Source organism: Capsicum annuum, chromosome 5 (genome assembly GCF_002878395.1).
Source record: "Capsicum annuum cultivar UCD-10X-F1 chromosome 5, UCD10Xv1.1, whole genome shotgun sequence".
Lineage (NCBI taxonomy): Eukaryota > Viridiplantae > Streptophyta > Magnoliopsida > Solanales > Solanaceae > Capsicum > Capsicum annuum.
The window spans coordinates 183,615,587-183,632,963 of NC_061115.1; the positions used below are offsets into that span (position 1 = coordinate 183,615,587).

General features: G+C 28.5%; 1 protein-coding gene across 6 annotated transcripts; it reads right to left on the reverse strand.

The window, feature by feature from the left end:
- Positions 1-5,646: 5,646 nt before the first annotated feature.
- On the reverse strand, positions 5,647-16,815 carry LOC107870992 (dolichol-phosphate mannose synthase subunit 3). Of its 6 annotated transcripts, none has more exons than XM_047413291.1 (5): positions 16,349-16,805; positions 8,475-8,570; positions 6,926-7,032; positions 6,717-6,824; positions 5,647-6,216 (listed from the first exon to the last, which is right to left on the reverse strand). In XM_047413291.1, the coding sequence occupies exons 3-5, from the start codon at positions 7,025-7,027 to the stop codon at positions 6,157-6,159; spliced, it is 270 nt and encodes an 89-aa protein (XP_047269247.1). In that variant the 5' UTR covers positions 7,028-7,032; positions 8,475-8,570; positions 16,349-16,805; the 3' UTR covers positions 5,647-6,156. The 6 variants fall into 6 exon arrangements, 4 of the variants coding, with proteins under 4 accessions (XP_047269247.1, XP_047269248.1, XP_047269246.1 ...); XM_047413292.1 differs by lacking the exon at positions 16,349-16,805 and adding an exon at positions 11,200-11,468; XM_047413290.1 differs by lacking the exon at positions 16,349-16,805 and adding an exon at positions 8,312-8,365 and having other exon boundaries at positions 8,475-8,857.
- Between the last annotated feature and the right edge of the window lie 562 nt (positions 16,816-17,377).

Here is a 17,377-nt window from a genome sequence, read left to right on the forward strand (position 1 = left end):
TGTTAAAGTTAAAAATTTGAACCGAAAAGAGAAATAGATGAAAAGAAAATTGACAGGCTTTTTGATGTACACATGATCACACACACTAATTTTCAACTTACATACACTACAGATTTCATACATCAACGTTTGAATTCATTGAAAAAATAGACGTACAATAATACACACAACGTATATAAAAATTGTGAGAAAATCCAAATGAAAGGAGAGAAAATTAGTAAAATTCGGATGAATTAGATAGCAAAAGAAAGATATAGATCGAAGGAGATGCCGGTAAGAAGATATTTTCTGGTGAAATTCTCATTGGATTCGCTGCCGGAAAACACTTATATTCACTGTTTCGTCACGGTTAAGGCGATTAGTTGCCAGAAAAATCCAAACCAGTGATGTCGTCTCTCTTTCTGCCTTTTCCGGCTACCACTAGTACCGCCGATGCTGCTTCTCTTTCTTTTTTTTCTCCTCCCCGTCGGAAAGTTCAAAAAACACCGGTGAAGCCGCTAGCGACAGCGTCAACGGAAAAAACTCCGACTACATTGCCAGCCATCATCCTTACTCTCAGATCTGGCCAATTCCTCACCGGATTTGCACCACTGGCCGACAAACCTACAGCCCGCATACATCGATCTACACATAAACCCATCGAAAAATACACACGCACCTTGCACACACACCTGCCGGTGACGACCACATCGCCAGAAAAATCCCCACTGTCGCCATACCATTTACAGGCCAGATCTGGCCAGAATTAAGAGTTTCAATGGCTTTTTGAAGGATTGGGTTCCGTTATTTTTTTTATATCTATTTGTGTTAATTTTTATACAAGTTTGTTTAGAATAATTTAATATTTGATGATAGTTGACTATAAATATTTAAGAAATAATGGAGTATATTTGATTAAACAAAAATGACAATATGCATATTTAAAAGTGCATTTTAATTACTGTTTAAATTATTTTCTTGGATTTTATAAATTAAAATATCAAAAAAAAAAAATAGTTTAAGATCAAAAAGATAATATGTAATTTCGGATGAGATTTTTATAATGTTTAATTAATTTTATTTAAATTATTTTAGAATATAAAGTATTTGATAGTTTTCTCCTTCATGATAAGTCCGATTGTAAAACAATTTAACTATGTTATTTAATATATTCTCTTACTGTAGTTTATTGTGTTGAATTATTATAAGAATTCAGATAATATATAATTATAAGTAAAAAATGGATAAATAATTTATTTGTGAATTTTTAAATGATAAATCAACGTCTTCAGTATTGAAAATATTTTAATCACGATTAAAAAATTCGTCTCAGTTAAGAATGCTGCATACGCATCTTTCTAAGACATTGAAAATTCAAGGATGCAATAATGCACCTTAACAAATATTTTTCTAAAATTAATTTTATCGATTTATTTAAATATAAGACAATAGACAAGTTTTCGGTATAATAAAAATGAGCGATTTTTGGCCTTAACATAATTTATCAAAATAGTTTAAGTTAGTATAAGTCAATAAAGCGACAGTGATTGAACCACGGGACTCGAGGGGTGCCTCACACCTTTCCATCGGTCAACAGAATTCCTTACCCAGTCTTTTATTTTCGCAGACTAATAAAAAGAGTCATTTTACTTTTGACTAGGGATTCAAAACGGTGACTTGGAACACCAAAACTCAATTCCAAATGGCGACTCTGTAAACAAATAATCTCTATTCAAAACCGTCACTTTAATTGGAAAAACTCTTCGACTCGATCTCCTCGAGCGGAAAAGGGGTGTGACAAAGACAAGAGAGTGAATTTATGGGCGAAGTTTTAAAAGGATTTCATGTAATGCTTTGTAGTTAAATATTTTTTTTCGATCTCTTCGTACAAAATTTAAGCTCAATTGTGAATTTAACGAAGTCAAACGAGGGATTGTGTATCAATTTTTATTGGGGGTGACTAACTATGAGAGATTTATAATCAGTATAATTGAGTTAAATTATAAGACATTAGATATAGTGTCTTTTCATTCGCCTAAGTCTTATTAAGCGGAGTTACTTGATGCCTTTACTAGCAAAAGGTAGCATGTACCGATCAAATAATTAAATTGCGTGCAAGTTTGCCTAAACACATCATCACAAAAAAGGAAAAAAACTTTAGACATAATTTTCAGTAATCGTATGAATTATGAAGCTTAAAAAAAGTATCCAGTATGTTATTTAAGTGATAAGAATTATGTTAGGACAAGTTATGAAAGTTTGGATGGAAAGCTCTCATTCTTACTCTAAAATACAAAACGCACAAAGTGTGTGGAGATTATGGCTATTTTGATTTTTGTTATTCAATAAGAGATAGAGCAAGGTTTTTATTTTTTTACATTGCCACTTTTAATTTGTATAGCGGAATCAATTTTTATAAGGAGATTGAGGAGCAAGGTGTGTTGGTTAATTAAATATTTCGTTACACATAAATTATATAAAAAATATTATTGATTTAGAACTTTAAATTAATTATATACCACTAATATTTATTTATCATAAATATAACATTTATTTTAATATCCCTTGCTACTTTTTAATAATTATTTTTTTATATACAATTTTAGTGATTAATACGAGATGCACGTGCACCACACGTATGCTAGACTAGCATATATATATATATACTAGTTTAGGATACGCGCCCCACGCGTGTATCTCGCGTCAATGAATTTAATTTTATAAAATCACTTCGATATTATAAAAGAAAATCTTTTAACTCTCTCCATTTAGCTAATGAATTTTTATCCAAAAAAAATTATATCATAATCAGCAATTCATGGATTCATGTTAATTAAATACCTGGAAATTATTGAATAATATAAAACATACATGCTAGTACTATATATATATATATATATATATATCAATTTCCACATGAACAAGCAATGCCTATATGTAACTACCATTATTTATTTTCTTAGTTAAAACCTTTAAAATAAAATGCGCACACAAAAAATAAATTGAAAAAATAAATCATTTTAGATCCAATATAACAATTGAAGGGGATCAAGAAATTTAAAGTGCCAAAATGCAAAACGTCTCAAATAGTTTTCTTATTGTGAATCGTCGTCATTGTTATATTTATATATTCCAATTCAATAACACGATCCAAGCTTGACATAAATATTGCACCTTAAAGCTACATATACAAATTCAATTCGATATTATTCGCTACAATTCCTCCAGATAAAAAACTAATACTACCTAATAAAATTATAGCCAACATAGGCATGCCAATATCTGTTATACGCGTTATATTAAAACTTTGATGAAATTAAATATGAATTGAAGTACTCAGTATTTTAGTTTATTATTTTAATAACTACGTAATTTACACAATGATCTCGTTTCATCTCATTTCAATCGCATCTTCATAAAACATATTATGTAAACTTTTTGCACTGCTTTATAGCCACAACCTTAAGAACATACTAAAAATATTTCTAAAACAAACGTACCTCAAATCACAAGTAAATTTATCTTTTCAATCATAAATACTATCAATTTCACAAGTAAATTTTCGTACACGCTTTTCTTTTCTTTTTATTTCCTACAATTCTGACATATCATAAAATATAAATATCCAAAATATATGATAAATTTCTCCTTACTTCTACACGTGTTTCTTCTTCTTTTCCTTTTTTTCCTCCCTACAATTCTGTATCATTTTTTTCCTTTTCCCACCAACAAAACTCATAAATATAAATATTTTTGAAACTCCTAAATGTATGAGAATACAAAATACTAAATATATAGTAGGTTTTCCTATTGTTAAAAAAAAAAAAATTCTAAATATATAATCGGTTTTTCTATTACCCTTTCTACAATTTTTTTTTTCTTTTTTTCCCAACAAATTTGACATTATAATTTTTATACAAAAAATATTTTTTTATACCATTCATGCCAATTAAGATCTCTGACTTGTTTTCCTTATAGTACAATTACGTGGAATCTATGGTTTAATAGGAAAAGAATTGTATGAATTTTAATTGGAAAATAAAAGAGAACTGTTTAAATATTGAGTATTAATTAAGGCAAATTCGTACTGATTCTATAACAAAAAAGTTCAAAAATTATAATCCTAAGTCTAATTCTTTTTCTAATATTTTTTAGAACTCATATATATTTCTTACCATATATTATTAAGTATCATTCAATATATTTTAGGAGTCCTTAATTTAATAAAATAATAATAAAAATAAATAGTAAAAAAATGATTTTATCTAAAGCAACGACATTTAATGAAGGACAAAAAGTTCAAATCACTTTTCTAAAGGGTTTCACACTTTTAATATTATATATATATATATATAGTTGTTTAGGTGTACGCGTTTTGCGCGTGTACCTCACTTTATTGAGTTCAAACGTTACACTAAATAGTATATTGGTTTAAATAATAAAGATGAATACAATAATTAAATTTAACATTTTTTGAAGAATTTATTTTATTAAACCTAACCTTTACCAAATAAATTTGTCAAAGCCAATCGACATTTATCTACCACATGTAAACTACAACAAACAATAAGATGATAGAGACATCAAAATAATATAATTAAATTAAACATTTACACAAAATGATAGAGACATCATCTGACAATCATCTACCATATGTAAACTATAACAAAATAATACGATAATATAGATATCAGAATAATACAAATAAACTTAACTTTTACACAAAAAAACTCTCAAAAACGATATATAAATACAATACAATTAACCTAATCTTTATCTAAACAATTTCTCAAAACCGACCGACATTCATCTACCACCTGTAAATTCATTTACGACCTGTAAACCACAACAAAATAATACAATAATAATCACAAAATTTCAATTTTAATGAAAATAATTCTTATCTGAGGAAATTTTTTTACCCTAAAGAATGACTTGAATGAAAACAAAGAAGATACATATATATACACACATGCTGAATTCTAATATGTTGAGGGTTGAAAAATTAAACATCCACCAATCTAAACATGTAACTGAATCAAGTTAATTTTTTTATATAAGATAAAATTTTAATTAATTTTAAATTATTAAATATTATAATTTCTTATATATATCAAATAACCAAACCTAAAACAATAACAAACCAAATTAATTGCTGAGAGAATTTCATCCCCAAAAGAACACATACGTGTGTGGAAAAAAACGGACCACCATAGATCTGTTGCCTATTTCTTTTAGGATTTATATAAGGAAGTGCATCTCAATATTTATAGAAATATTTTTTAATAAGATCCTATTTTAAGAGTATTTTTCTAATTTATCAATACAAAAAAATATTAATTAATTCTTCTTCCATATATTTTAGAAATCCCACATATTTTAAGAAACTAGTTAATATAATAAAAATAATTAAATAATAAATTTGAAGAAAATAGTAAAAAGATAGTTTTGTATAAGGAAGGATCTTTTAACGAACGACAAAAAGTTCAAATCATTTTTCTAAGGATTCACACTTTTCATATATATATATATATATATATATATATATATTCTTATTGAGTTATTGATTTACCTAATAACCTAATAAAAAAAAATCAAACCGAATCAATAACCCAATAAATTTTTTTATAAAAACATTAAAAAATCGTTAACTCAATAACCCAATAATAATAACCAAATAACATTTTTATTGGTTCGATTTATCAATCAGTTCGGTTCCAAACTTGCACACCCCAGACCATCAGCCCAAGGATTTCAATTACAAGTATTCAATAAAAAATACACTGGATTAGCCAAAACAGAAGTGCTAAAATATAAGATTAAAGACTGGTAAAACAACCAAAACAAAGCCCAAAAAAATTCCATGCCTCTTTGTTCTCTTGGTTTCGTCTTCAACTACAAGCTTGAAGGCTTAGTAGCTCAAAAGGTACCCCCATCATGATGTAAATGTTCTCTCTCAATACAGAGCTCGAAAAGAATAATATTATGAATTTTTTTTAAAAAAAATGTTTTGAGTCAGTTTAACTTGGGAAATCAGTTGTCGACGAGCATAGATGGGGTATCAGAACATTTGGACAGTTATGTTCCTACTTGAAGCATACTACAGACTCTGTTTTCATCTTCACTGAATGTGTTTCTCCATATGTTGAACAACCGTGACTGCGACTTCAACAAGAATCAATCAGAACCAACATCTACACCTTTTTTCTTCAGGAATTCCCGGGCTTCAACAATATCCTACAGAAGAAACAGCAAATCAGCAATGATGAGATATGCTTCTGCACGCTTTATCCAATTACATGATCTTTCTATTCACAATGAAATGCCCAGAAGCCTTTGTTTTCCCAGCACTATATTGGCTAACAATCACCTGTCAGCTAGCAGAATAGTATGTTGCTCGGATCAACCAAAAATGTTGCCACCCATTTCAGACATGTCCTCCACCTAAGTTGCACGGACTCTTCACTTTTGATGTCGCAACTATGTCTGATTCTCCAAAAATACACTACTTCTGGAGAACCCCACACGCACCTGTTGACATTTTGGAAGAGTCCGAGCAACATAGTCCTCCACTTCTAGAGGAACCGACACCAACATGTTGACATTTATGAAGAGTCCGAGCAACATAGTCCTCCACTTCTAGAGGAACCGACACCAACATGTTGACATTTATGAAGAGTCCGAGCAACATAGGTAGGCAATATTTCTTGAATGAAAACTGAAAAGTGCAATTGTACCTGCTGTAAGAAAAGAGCCTCTTGAGGACATGTTGGAAAATTCATTAGACCAATGCCAACCATTAGCAGACCATAGCAACCAAGGGAGACAATGAGGTATAGAGGCAACTGCAACACCGATAGCAATAAACTAAGAATCACTGAAAAGTAAGAAACTTTAACAAAATGGCATTGCCAAAGATAACAAAAGATGGTCAATAAGAGCTCACTAGCCAGGTATAGCTCTCTGGAATTGTTGAGGTCTGCAACAAGCCTATCCAAACAGCACTTACTGCAAGCAACAACGTCAAAATCTTCACGATTTGTTTCATTGTATCTGTAGTGATGCGTTACTTTGATGTGAGTACTAGAGGAGAGTAAAGTTTTTCATTGATTAACATATAATAGAAGTCAATGACTGAAACATTAAGAAGCCAAGCAAATAAACTTTCAGTGTGTTTGGTTATGTCAGTTAAGCTCCTTGTCACTCTTAGGCTAAGAGTGGTCATTCCTTATGAAAAACGACAAGTACTTATGGGTTTTAAATGAATCTGATCATTTATATGTATTAAAAACTTCAATAAATATTTATACATATTTGATGGTGAACCCATTTATTATTATTATATACAGTAAGACCTCTTTATAACAGCCCCTCGTTATAACGTCATTTCGTTATAGCGGCCTAATTTTCTCCGAAACTAATTTTTCCTGTCATATTTTACTTCTCTATAAGAACATTCTACCTATAGTAGCAATGACGTTTATAATAATACACTCTAAGAAAAATTACCTCTCTATAACAGCATACTCAAATAATATGTAATATTAATATTTTATATAAAAAATATATTATGTACTATATAAAATAAACTATCAAATTATTTATAATAACTGCAAGTTTTTTTAAGTTCTTCAACTGTTGTTCTTTAGGACACAACTTAAATGGCTAAAGTTTCCCTGATCTCATGAGAAATCACTTGGGGGTAGAGATTCATACAATAGCACAAATCCCATCACATAACATCAATCAAGCAATGGATGCTACAGCTTACATGGAGTTTGACGCATCACTTTCAATATGTACATGAAATTTACACTGATGAGGAGATTATTGTACAATTTATTGGAGTGGAAGAACAAGAGACAACAGATGCAGAAGATGAATACGAAAGTATTGATGAAGACCCTTAACCGATTGCTATTTGGGGTGAGATGGTAGAATCAACAGCCTTCAAGAGAAAGCAATTGAATACCCTTTTGCTGAAAGTTTGGACAAAAATCTATATTGTCACTAAGAGATTAGAATTTATAAAACAACCTACAATTATAGAATTCTTACATCCAACTTGAAATATTTAAACTTTCCATTAATTTTGAATGAATACTTACCATCCAAGCAACTCCATTTGTCTATAAAACTTAACCTCAAATCCAACAGGAGAAGGAAAAATTAAAGAGGGAAACTCATCAATCACTTTTTGCTCACATTCCACACTCATTTTCAACTAAACCACATCTCATTGACATATGAAGTATCCAGAAATCCAAGAAGAAAAACAGAGGACATTATGATCTTTTCCCATCTATACTAGCCATGATCGACAGAGTGGTACCTTGGCTAGTGGGAGGTACTAAATATCCCCTGAAATTTGTCGGGTGCGTGAAAGCTGACTCGAACACCACATGCATCAAGGTAATAAAAAAAAAAAAAGATGAAGGGAAATCAACAGATGAATAATATTTTACAGTAAAAAAGACTCAATCTATTTGACTTACCAGGAACTGAGAGGAGATCGGAAAGTGGTCGACAGAAATTAGCAAACGAAATCGAAGACGATCGCCGGCCGGCCGCTGGCTTCTGTCTACGTCACGCTGTTTGGAAAATGGATGGAGAATATACAAAATAAAGAATGTTTAAGAGAATAGGGGAATTAAGCATTTTATTTGGATCTTCTATTGCATCATCAAAATAAAACATCCTATGGAGCCGGTTAGCAGCGGAGTCACCATTTTCATTGAAAAAATTAAAAAATGCACACATAAGCCAGTCAAATAGGTTAACATCTATATTATATATGTAAAAAAAAATATTTTTAATTATATATAAATTATATATTTTTTTAAATAAAATTTAACATTTATTATATATACATAAAACTAATTTTAATTATAAATAAATTATATAATTTTTATCAAATGTGATTGAACCCCTCATTGTATGCTAACTCCTCTCACCGAGTCGGCCACAACTATTTTTGAGAACCCACAACTAAACTATGTCACCCATTTTAAAAAGTATCAAAATATGTCATAGTTTTAACAATAACTACAACATATCCAATGTATTTCCATATAGTGGGGTGTGAGAAGGATAGAGTATACGCAAATCATAATAGAGGCTATGTCATAGTTTTAAAGAGTTACCAAAATAATCTTAACTCACTAAAAAAGTTAGTTATGCTTTATTTTTTTAATGCTTTTATAAAAATGTAAAACTTAATTTTTTTATGAATTATTTTTTTATTTTTTATTGTCGCGCCCCATTTTCCTCGCGGAAAGCGGGATTCGACGAGACAAACTCTTTTTGGGATTGTTTGAAGATGAGTGTGAAGAATCGCCACCTAACGAATTAAGGTGCGTTAGGGCACCGGTCTAGACTAACTACGAACCTATTTTATTATTTTATCTTAGTTCACCAAAAATTTGGATGAGAGTTCAAATTACCTTGAAAGGAAGATGCTAGGCACCTTTCGAAGTCCGCAAAGGTGGTTCCCGGCCGAATTCGTATTTTATGTGGAAATTCTACGTGATCAAATAAAGTCTCTTATTTTATTAATTTAATGCTTAGCTAAGAGATAAAATAATTAACAAACATTTAACTTATATATTTTAGCTATTAATCATCTAAGTGATAAAGTATATAAATAAGACAAGCGAGAAGAAAGAAGTGATATAATTTATAACAAAAATTATTAAGCAAAGGAAAATATTTAAATTACCCCAAATAAATTAAAAAAAATAAGAAAAATACATAGTAACTAACTTATTTTGATAGAGGAATAATATTCAAAACTTAAAAAAAAAGTTTTTATTTCATTAAAAAAATGTTTATTGCTTTATAGAAATGATGTCACGATATTATTAATCGTGCTCGTTCAACTTAGCAACAATTTTAATTAGAGGTCGATTTTAAGTGAAAATAATAACATTATAATTTTAAAGACAAGTAGAAAAAATAAACAAAAATACTTATGTATGTATGCATAGTCTTTGCTTTTTGAAACTTTTGGTACGTGGTGCTCCCGAAACTGTATCAAATTAATTTAAAATATGAAAATCAGACCTCGTAATTCTTTTTACTTTCCTGCTAACTATAATTTAGGAGATAGTACAAAGAGTAAAATGTCATGTTTAGTTTAAATTGTGAAAGTCAAAAATCGCGTAATGACTTTGGTAGAGAAATAAAGTCATTTTTTTTATGTAGATGCTAAAAATTGTTTTACTAAGTAGAAATTAATGAAAAGACAAATAGGAATGCTGAAAATTAATTATAGTGTGCCAAAAAAATTATTTTAAAATGCTGCAAATTAGTTAATGTGCTGAAAATTAATTTTAATATGCAGAAAATATTATTTAAGGTATTGAAAATATTATTTAAAATGTCAAAAAATGTTATTTTGAATGCTAAGAATATAATTGTTGAAAGAGTGATTTAAAATGCTAAGAATGTCATTTGTGATATATCCACAATTGTTAAACATGCAAGAGTCAATATGTTGTAAATTAAATTGTCATATTCAAATATGTTTAACAAGGCAGATATTAATTAAACTCCTAAAAAAATATGATTTCTAGACGGATCAACTAATAAGTCGTAAATTAGATTTGACTAGATAACCAATAAATTAACGAATTCTAAGTTTGTTTGCCTAAATTGTTCACGTGGCACATAAACACTTAATTCCCCGCCCCTGAGCAATCCCATAATTTCAGTATTCTTGTCATAGAATTGTACAATAATTATTACAAACCAACAATAATGGAATAAAAACTAAGAAGGGCTAGGTTGGATAGCCTTTAGTAACTCTCAAATCCATGTCGACTCCGTCTCATCTAACCATTGTCTTTAATCTGTGAACATAAAGAAAACACCAAAACCACATTCCAAATCCGAAATATACCTTTGGCGATACATAACCAAACCTTGGCGCTGTCGAGATCCTAAGGATCTCCGGGATCCCAGACAGGTTCACGCCAAAGGGGTTATGTGACGCGCAAAGATTATTTCAGGTTCACAAACAACAAACATTCTAGTGGGAAAATATTTAACAACAAGAGAAAACATGTTGTATTGTCAAAAGTAACTACTCATATGAACACAATAAGTCATAAAGGCGTATAAAACAAATAGAAGACATATGACATCAAGTATTTTAAGTAATAAAAACATGCTCACATAGAATGATATAAAAGAACTAATGCATGGCTAGAGAAAACTAACCGGTTAACACCACACTGACAAAACAAATTGAACTCAGAGTGGACGAACAATTGTAACAACGAGCAAGAATCAGTCGTCTCTCAAAGTAGCAGCAAGTGAAACTTAGTACTTAGATATAGTGTAGAAGAATATAGAAGTCAGGGAGTTTTCATATAGGGAGTGAGAGAGTATGATAAAAGTTGTCTAAATAATCAGAAAGAGTGTTGTTTATCTATTATATAGAAGAGGTGGTTTCGACCACCTCTTATACAATTACCAAAAAATCTCTCTACTTCCACTTAATTACATACCATACCCCAATATATAATAATTTTATTGTTTCATCATAATGATTTAAATATTTAATATATTCTATTAATTTATATTAATTAACTATAATTACATATTGGAAGTAAATTATTTATTTATTTAATTGGTTATCATGTTCAAAACTAATTTATTACCACAAATCACAATAATTAATAACTTAAAATATTTAAAAGACATATAGAAATTTTATTGACTCTCATTATTTTAGCAATGCCACATAAATTGAGATAAAAGAAAAAGTACTACAAATTATAATAATTAACTTAAAATATAAGATATATAAAATTTTAGTTGACTCTCAAAATTATATTGAAGCCACATAAATTGGAACACAAGGAGTAAATATATTATTTTATAATTACATAAAAATTATTATAAATTACAATAATTAACAAGTTAAAATACTTTTTTAAAAATAGATAAAAGTTCTATTCAACTCTCAAAATTTTATCGGTGCAGCATAAATCATGACAAAATAAAAAATTATCTTAATTAATTGCAACTAAATATTTAAAGTAAATTAATTTTATTATTTTAATTGACTTTTGTATAGAAAATTAATCTTTTTATTTATTTATTTATTTAGTAAATTTAAATTTTAAAATTATTTTTTTCTTATATAGAAATACTATATTTAAACTTAACTTTAAATTTTGAAAGTACAAAATTAATAAATTTAATTTAATAAAATAAATTTCTAATGAATATTTTCTAAGAATTTGTGTTGGGTCAATATGTATCAAGTTAAAAAGAAATAAAGAAAGAAATATAGTAAAATTTTATTATTGTGAAAGATAAATATAATGCACTATCCAATAATTTGTAATAATATTATATTTTGCATATGCAAATATAGCATCCCGTATTTAATTAATATACTATTCCGGTGAATTATAGATGATTACTATTGAATATGATAAAATTATATTAATTTTTATAGTAATAACATAATCAATCGCTCTTAATTAATTATTATGAGTCATCTAGGTATTAAGAAAATAAATAATATTTAATGAAAAATAAAATAGACATAAAATGCGAAATTAAATCTTAATATTTTAAATTAAATTTTCGTCTTTCGAACGATGATTTTACTATATCACTCATTATAAGTCATTTATGTATTAGAAAAATAAGAATTACAAAAGGATATGTCAACATAAAATATTTGATTGACTATCAAAATTATATTAGTGCCACATAAATTGGGACAAAACAGAAGAAGATATAAAGCAACATATATTATTTGGAAAGAAAAAGGTCCACTCTTATAGAAGAGCTACAGAGGCGAATGCGGATTAAGTCCAAGCTAAGTTCATAGATATTTGAAATAAAAAGTATTGTAAATAACAATAATTAACAAAAAAAATTTAAAAATTAACTGATTTCTGCTTCAGCTGCTTCAATCGTGATTTTAATATACAGTGATGTTTAAAAAGGGTAAAATGGCATAATGAGATTTAAAGAAGATAAAATGTATGTAGTAAAGTGTGAGAAGAATAAAACATAAGTAAATTTTGTTATTATATTTTAAAGAAATTAAAGAAAGGTATAAAATTATTTGCAAAAGATTTTTAAAAATTAATTTAAATATAAATAAAGTAAATTTATGTACAAAAACCGTGTATCTATCACAAATTTGCTACCAAATACTTCACACTTTCTTAACATTAGAAAATTTTCTATCAAATATGTGTAGCCATCTTTCTCAACTTTTTACAGCTCCTCAATATTAATTAACATTTCTCTGCTTTAAAAATAAAATAAAAAAAAGAAAATCTCAACTCTTCCTTCTTTATTAAAAAACAAAACTCTTTTCCTGTATTAAAAATAATAATTAAACAAAACAATAGCGAATCTAAGGCGTGTATTCTTTTTTTCGGATAAGTTTACATGATTCTTAATCTTTGCGATAGTGAAAATCAATAATCTGCTGGATATTTGATTTAAGCCATTTCATTAGATTTATGCCTCTTCTTTCTTTATATTTTTTATCGCAAAATTCAACAAGAAGGTTAAAAAAAGGTTTCAATTGTGATCCCTTCAGCTCAATCATACTAATGAAAATATTCTACTGCTCAAACTTTCTACTCCAAGATAAATCCTAAAACTTAAAAATTGCAATCCACATGTTCTACTGTTGAGCCCATACTGACACGGGCCTTGTACTTCTAGTAGTAATAGAGTCAAGACAAATAAAGGAAAAAGAATATCTTTTGTCTATCAATTAGGGGAAAATAAAACCAGTCAATCAATCAATGAAAATTTTCCTAAATATAAATATCACACTTATATTAGTCAAGTAATGTAAAACAGTTCAAAAACATAAAAAGAAAGATAGACATCAATCAACAGAAAAAAATATTTGATCTAATCAATCAACCAAATTTCCCTTAAATATAAAAAACAAACTTAATAATAGTAACAGTCAAAATAAATAAAAGGAAGGAAAAATATCAATCAATTCAAATTTACTTTCTAACATACTTATAAATTAAGGCAAATCATTAGCATAACTAAGGGTAGTAAACGGGCGGATTGGATTGGATTTGGACGGGTTAAATATGGATCGAGCAAAAATGGTTTGGATTGCAATCCGCCTATATAAATATGAGTAAATATGGATTTGGTCAAATATGGATTGGGTAAAAATGGTTTCAACACTTTAACTCCTAAGTCAAAACTTAAAACTTCTATATCATATCAACTTGACTTTTTTTTCATTTCTTTTTTTTTAGTTTTTTCTTTTTAATTTTTTTTTTTTTTTTTTTTTTTTTTTTATTTTTTTTATTTTTTTTATTTTCGAAGAACATGGTTAAGTCTAGTACAAATTATGAATGATGACTAAAATATCGTAACCACTCAGTATATTTGTTTTCACCATCATCTTTTTTCTTTTTCCTTCTCTTTTTTTTTTTCATTATTTTTTCTTTTTGATTGTTTTTTGTATTTTTTTCTTCAATTCTTTCTTTACGCTTTTTTCTCTCTTCTATCTCTAACTTCTACCTCTCTTTCTACTTTTTTATTTTTTTTTCTATTTTTGGTTTCCTTTTTTTTTTATGATAACGAAAATACCATTAGCGCTTATTGATTTATATTCGCCCAACATTTATAATTCGAGGGCTATGTGGATCTTCAGCCATATGTATTTTAGTCTCAAGAAAATATAATTAATTCATATACTTTTTTTTTGGTTTTTCATCCGGTGTCCGGTGCCAGCATTAGAGCCCCGACTAATTCGGATCGAGCGTTGCAGGGCCTATTAAGGTGGCAGCGTTCCCAACAGAGTTTTCTCCATAACCAGGATCGTACCCTCGACCTCTGGTTAAGGGTGGAGAAGTCCCATCCACTGCACCACAACCCATGTTGATTTTAATTCATATACTTATTTGTATATAAATACACATGATAAATTGCAGATATTAACAACTAAACTATTCAAATACAAATAATAAATTTATTTGAAATATATAGTATGATACAAATAAATTTAAAGTAAAAAAATATAAAATGCAATGACAAAAAACAAGATGAGGAAAAGAATATAAAAAAATAAGAAAAATGACGAACCAAGAATGAAAAAGGGGGAAACGGAAATACAAAAAAAAAATTAAATAAATAAAAATGAAAAAGAAAAAAATGATGAAAAAAAATAAAAAAAGTGTAAGAAACGAGTAAAAAATAAGTAGAAAAAATGAAAAAGAAAAAAAGGTAAATTAAAGGAAAAAGAAAGAAAAAAATAGTAAATTAAAGGAAAAAAGAAACAAAAAACTAAAAAAAAAAAAAAGAGAAATAAATGATAGAAAAAATTAATAATAAAGGAGTGAGACTATGGATTATATTTAATTGATAAGAGATGTTATGAATTATATAGGCTAAATTGGATAATTAAAAGTTTATATTTATTAACCCATGTAGGTCTCAAGCGAATACGAATGATGAAATAAGAATGAGAAAGGGGAAAGCAAAAACAAAATAAGAATACAAAGAAAAAAGAAATAAAAATAAAAAAATAGATGAAAAAATGAGAAAGAAAAAAAGAAATTATAAGGAATGAGTAAAAAAAATGAAAAAAGAAAAAAAGTAAATTAAAGAAAAAAAGAAAGAAAAAAGAAGAAGAAAAGAAACTAGAAAAGAAAAAAAACCGAAACTTTAAGCATAAGTGGGTAATCTCTGTATTTAAATGGGTACCCATATTTTAACCATTTTGTCTATATTTGTATGAGCTTTTAAAACGAGTTGAAGTCCATATTTACCCATTTGAAATATGAGTGATCCAATTCACAAAATATGGGTTAAACGGACTCTTTTCAAAAATATGGGTTGAAATTGCCACCCCTAAGCATAACTACAAAAAGAAAAGAATTGTTAATTTGGCAAAATCTTTTTAGAAGTATCAGAATCAATTAAGCTAAAAAAGGAAAAAATATTCAATCAATGAAATTAATTATTCAAATCATCGGAGAAGGAAAAATATATTACCAAACTATTCATAGTGAAACCAAATAATTTTAACATTGGTGTAAATAACATCAGTTCAATAGCAATCATGCGTATGAATTTCAAGTAAACAACAGTAACAATACTCATCGGCATACCCGAAATTATGACACGTAATAACGATGAATGAATTCAACAAGCCACGAGCACCTTTTCGATGCAAAATTAGGTCTAACAGTAATCTATATGTTAATTAAAGAATGCAAGCAAATATGAAATTGGATGTATCAAAAATCAAAATCAACTGTTACTAATTTCAAATTTAATAATCTGTCAAAGGAAAGAATGAGAAGAAGATAACAATGTTAATTTGGGACACGAAATTAAATGGGGTACAAACCTGGATGGATTCGTTATGAATCCATCGTGTTTCGCCGGCGATGAGTGAAAATAGTGGTGGTGGAGAAGCGGACCAGTGGTGGTCCTCCGGGCAGGCGGCTATTGTTGTTGTTGCTTTTCGTCGGCGGCAGAGGTGGCTAGAGCAGCGGCGGCTGGGGCATCTGACGGGGGCTGGAGCAGCGACGGAGTTGCCCGCTTCTTCGGTAGAAGCAGGGGCGACATGTAGGGGCGGTGACAGCGGCATGGTTTGAGGGATGGTGGTAGCGCGGGGCTGATTTTGGTTGTTGGATGAGACGCGACGAAGAGAGGAAGAACAGAGGGAGAGTGCCGGTGGTGGGATAGCCGGTGACGTTCATGGCTGACGGAAGGAGCAGTGGTCACTGGTAGTTGTTTAGAGTGAGAGAGCATGGAAGAAGAGAGAGAAAACTTGTGAGGTGCGGCTGTTTTGGGGGAGAATAATCGGATTAGGGTTTAGGTTTTGTGTAAAAGAAGAGAGTGAGAGATTTAATCTCAGTCATTGGATCAATTTTGATCCATGGTTGAGATTAAAAGAGTTTAAAAGATGGTTCAAAAATTATAATTTAATTTGAATTTAAAAGAGTATCAATTTGACTAAACTTGACATCAATTAGAACTTGACATCAATTAGAATAGAAAATTGGCTAGCAATTAAACCCAAGAGAAGGAAATTGAATAAAAGTGGTTGCTAGTTTAGTAAATGTAGTAATAACAATAATAATGAGACGTCTTATTAAAATAAATTAATGTTATGTAATAATAATAATAATAATAATAATAATAATAATAATAATAATAATAATAATAATAATAATAATAGAACTAGATAATGCATTTGTAAATTGTGAGTATTTATATTAACGAAAAGTGATAAAATTATGTAAAATATTATATTTTAATTAATAAATTATAAAAAATAATAAGAAAGAAATAAAAATAATTTGTAAATCTTTAAAATCATAAATGTGGCACGTCGTTATTTATATGATACATGAATAATGCGTTAAAAATA

Coding starts and splice junctions, on each gene's coding strand:
- LOC107870992 (XM_047413291.1), bottom strand. CDS start 7,027: ATGAAACAAATCGTGAAGATTTTGACGTTGTTGCTTGCAGTAAGTGCT. Junction 6,825..6,925: donor CAGAGAGCTATACCTGGCTA/GTGAGCTCTTAT, acceptor TCGGTGTTGCAG/TTGCCTCTATACCTCATTGT. Junction 6,217..6,716: donor AGGCTCTTTTCTTACAGCAG/GTACAATTGCAC, acceptor TTTCTTCTGTAG/GATATTGTTGAAGCCCGGGA.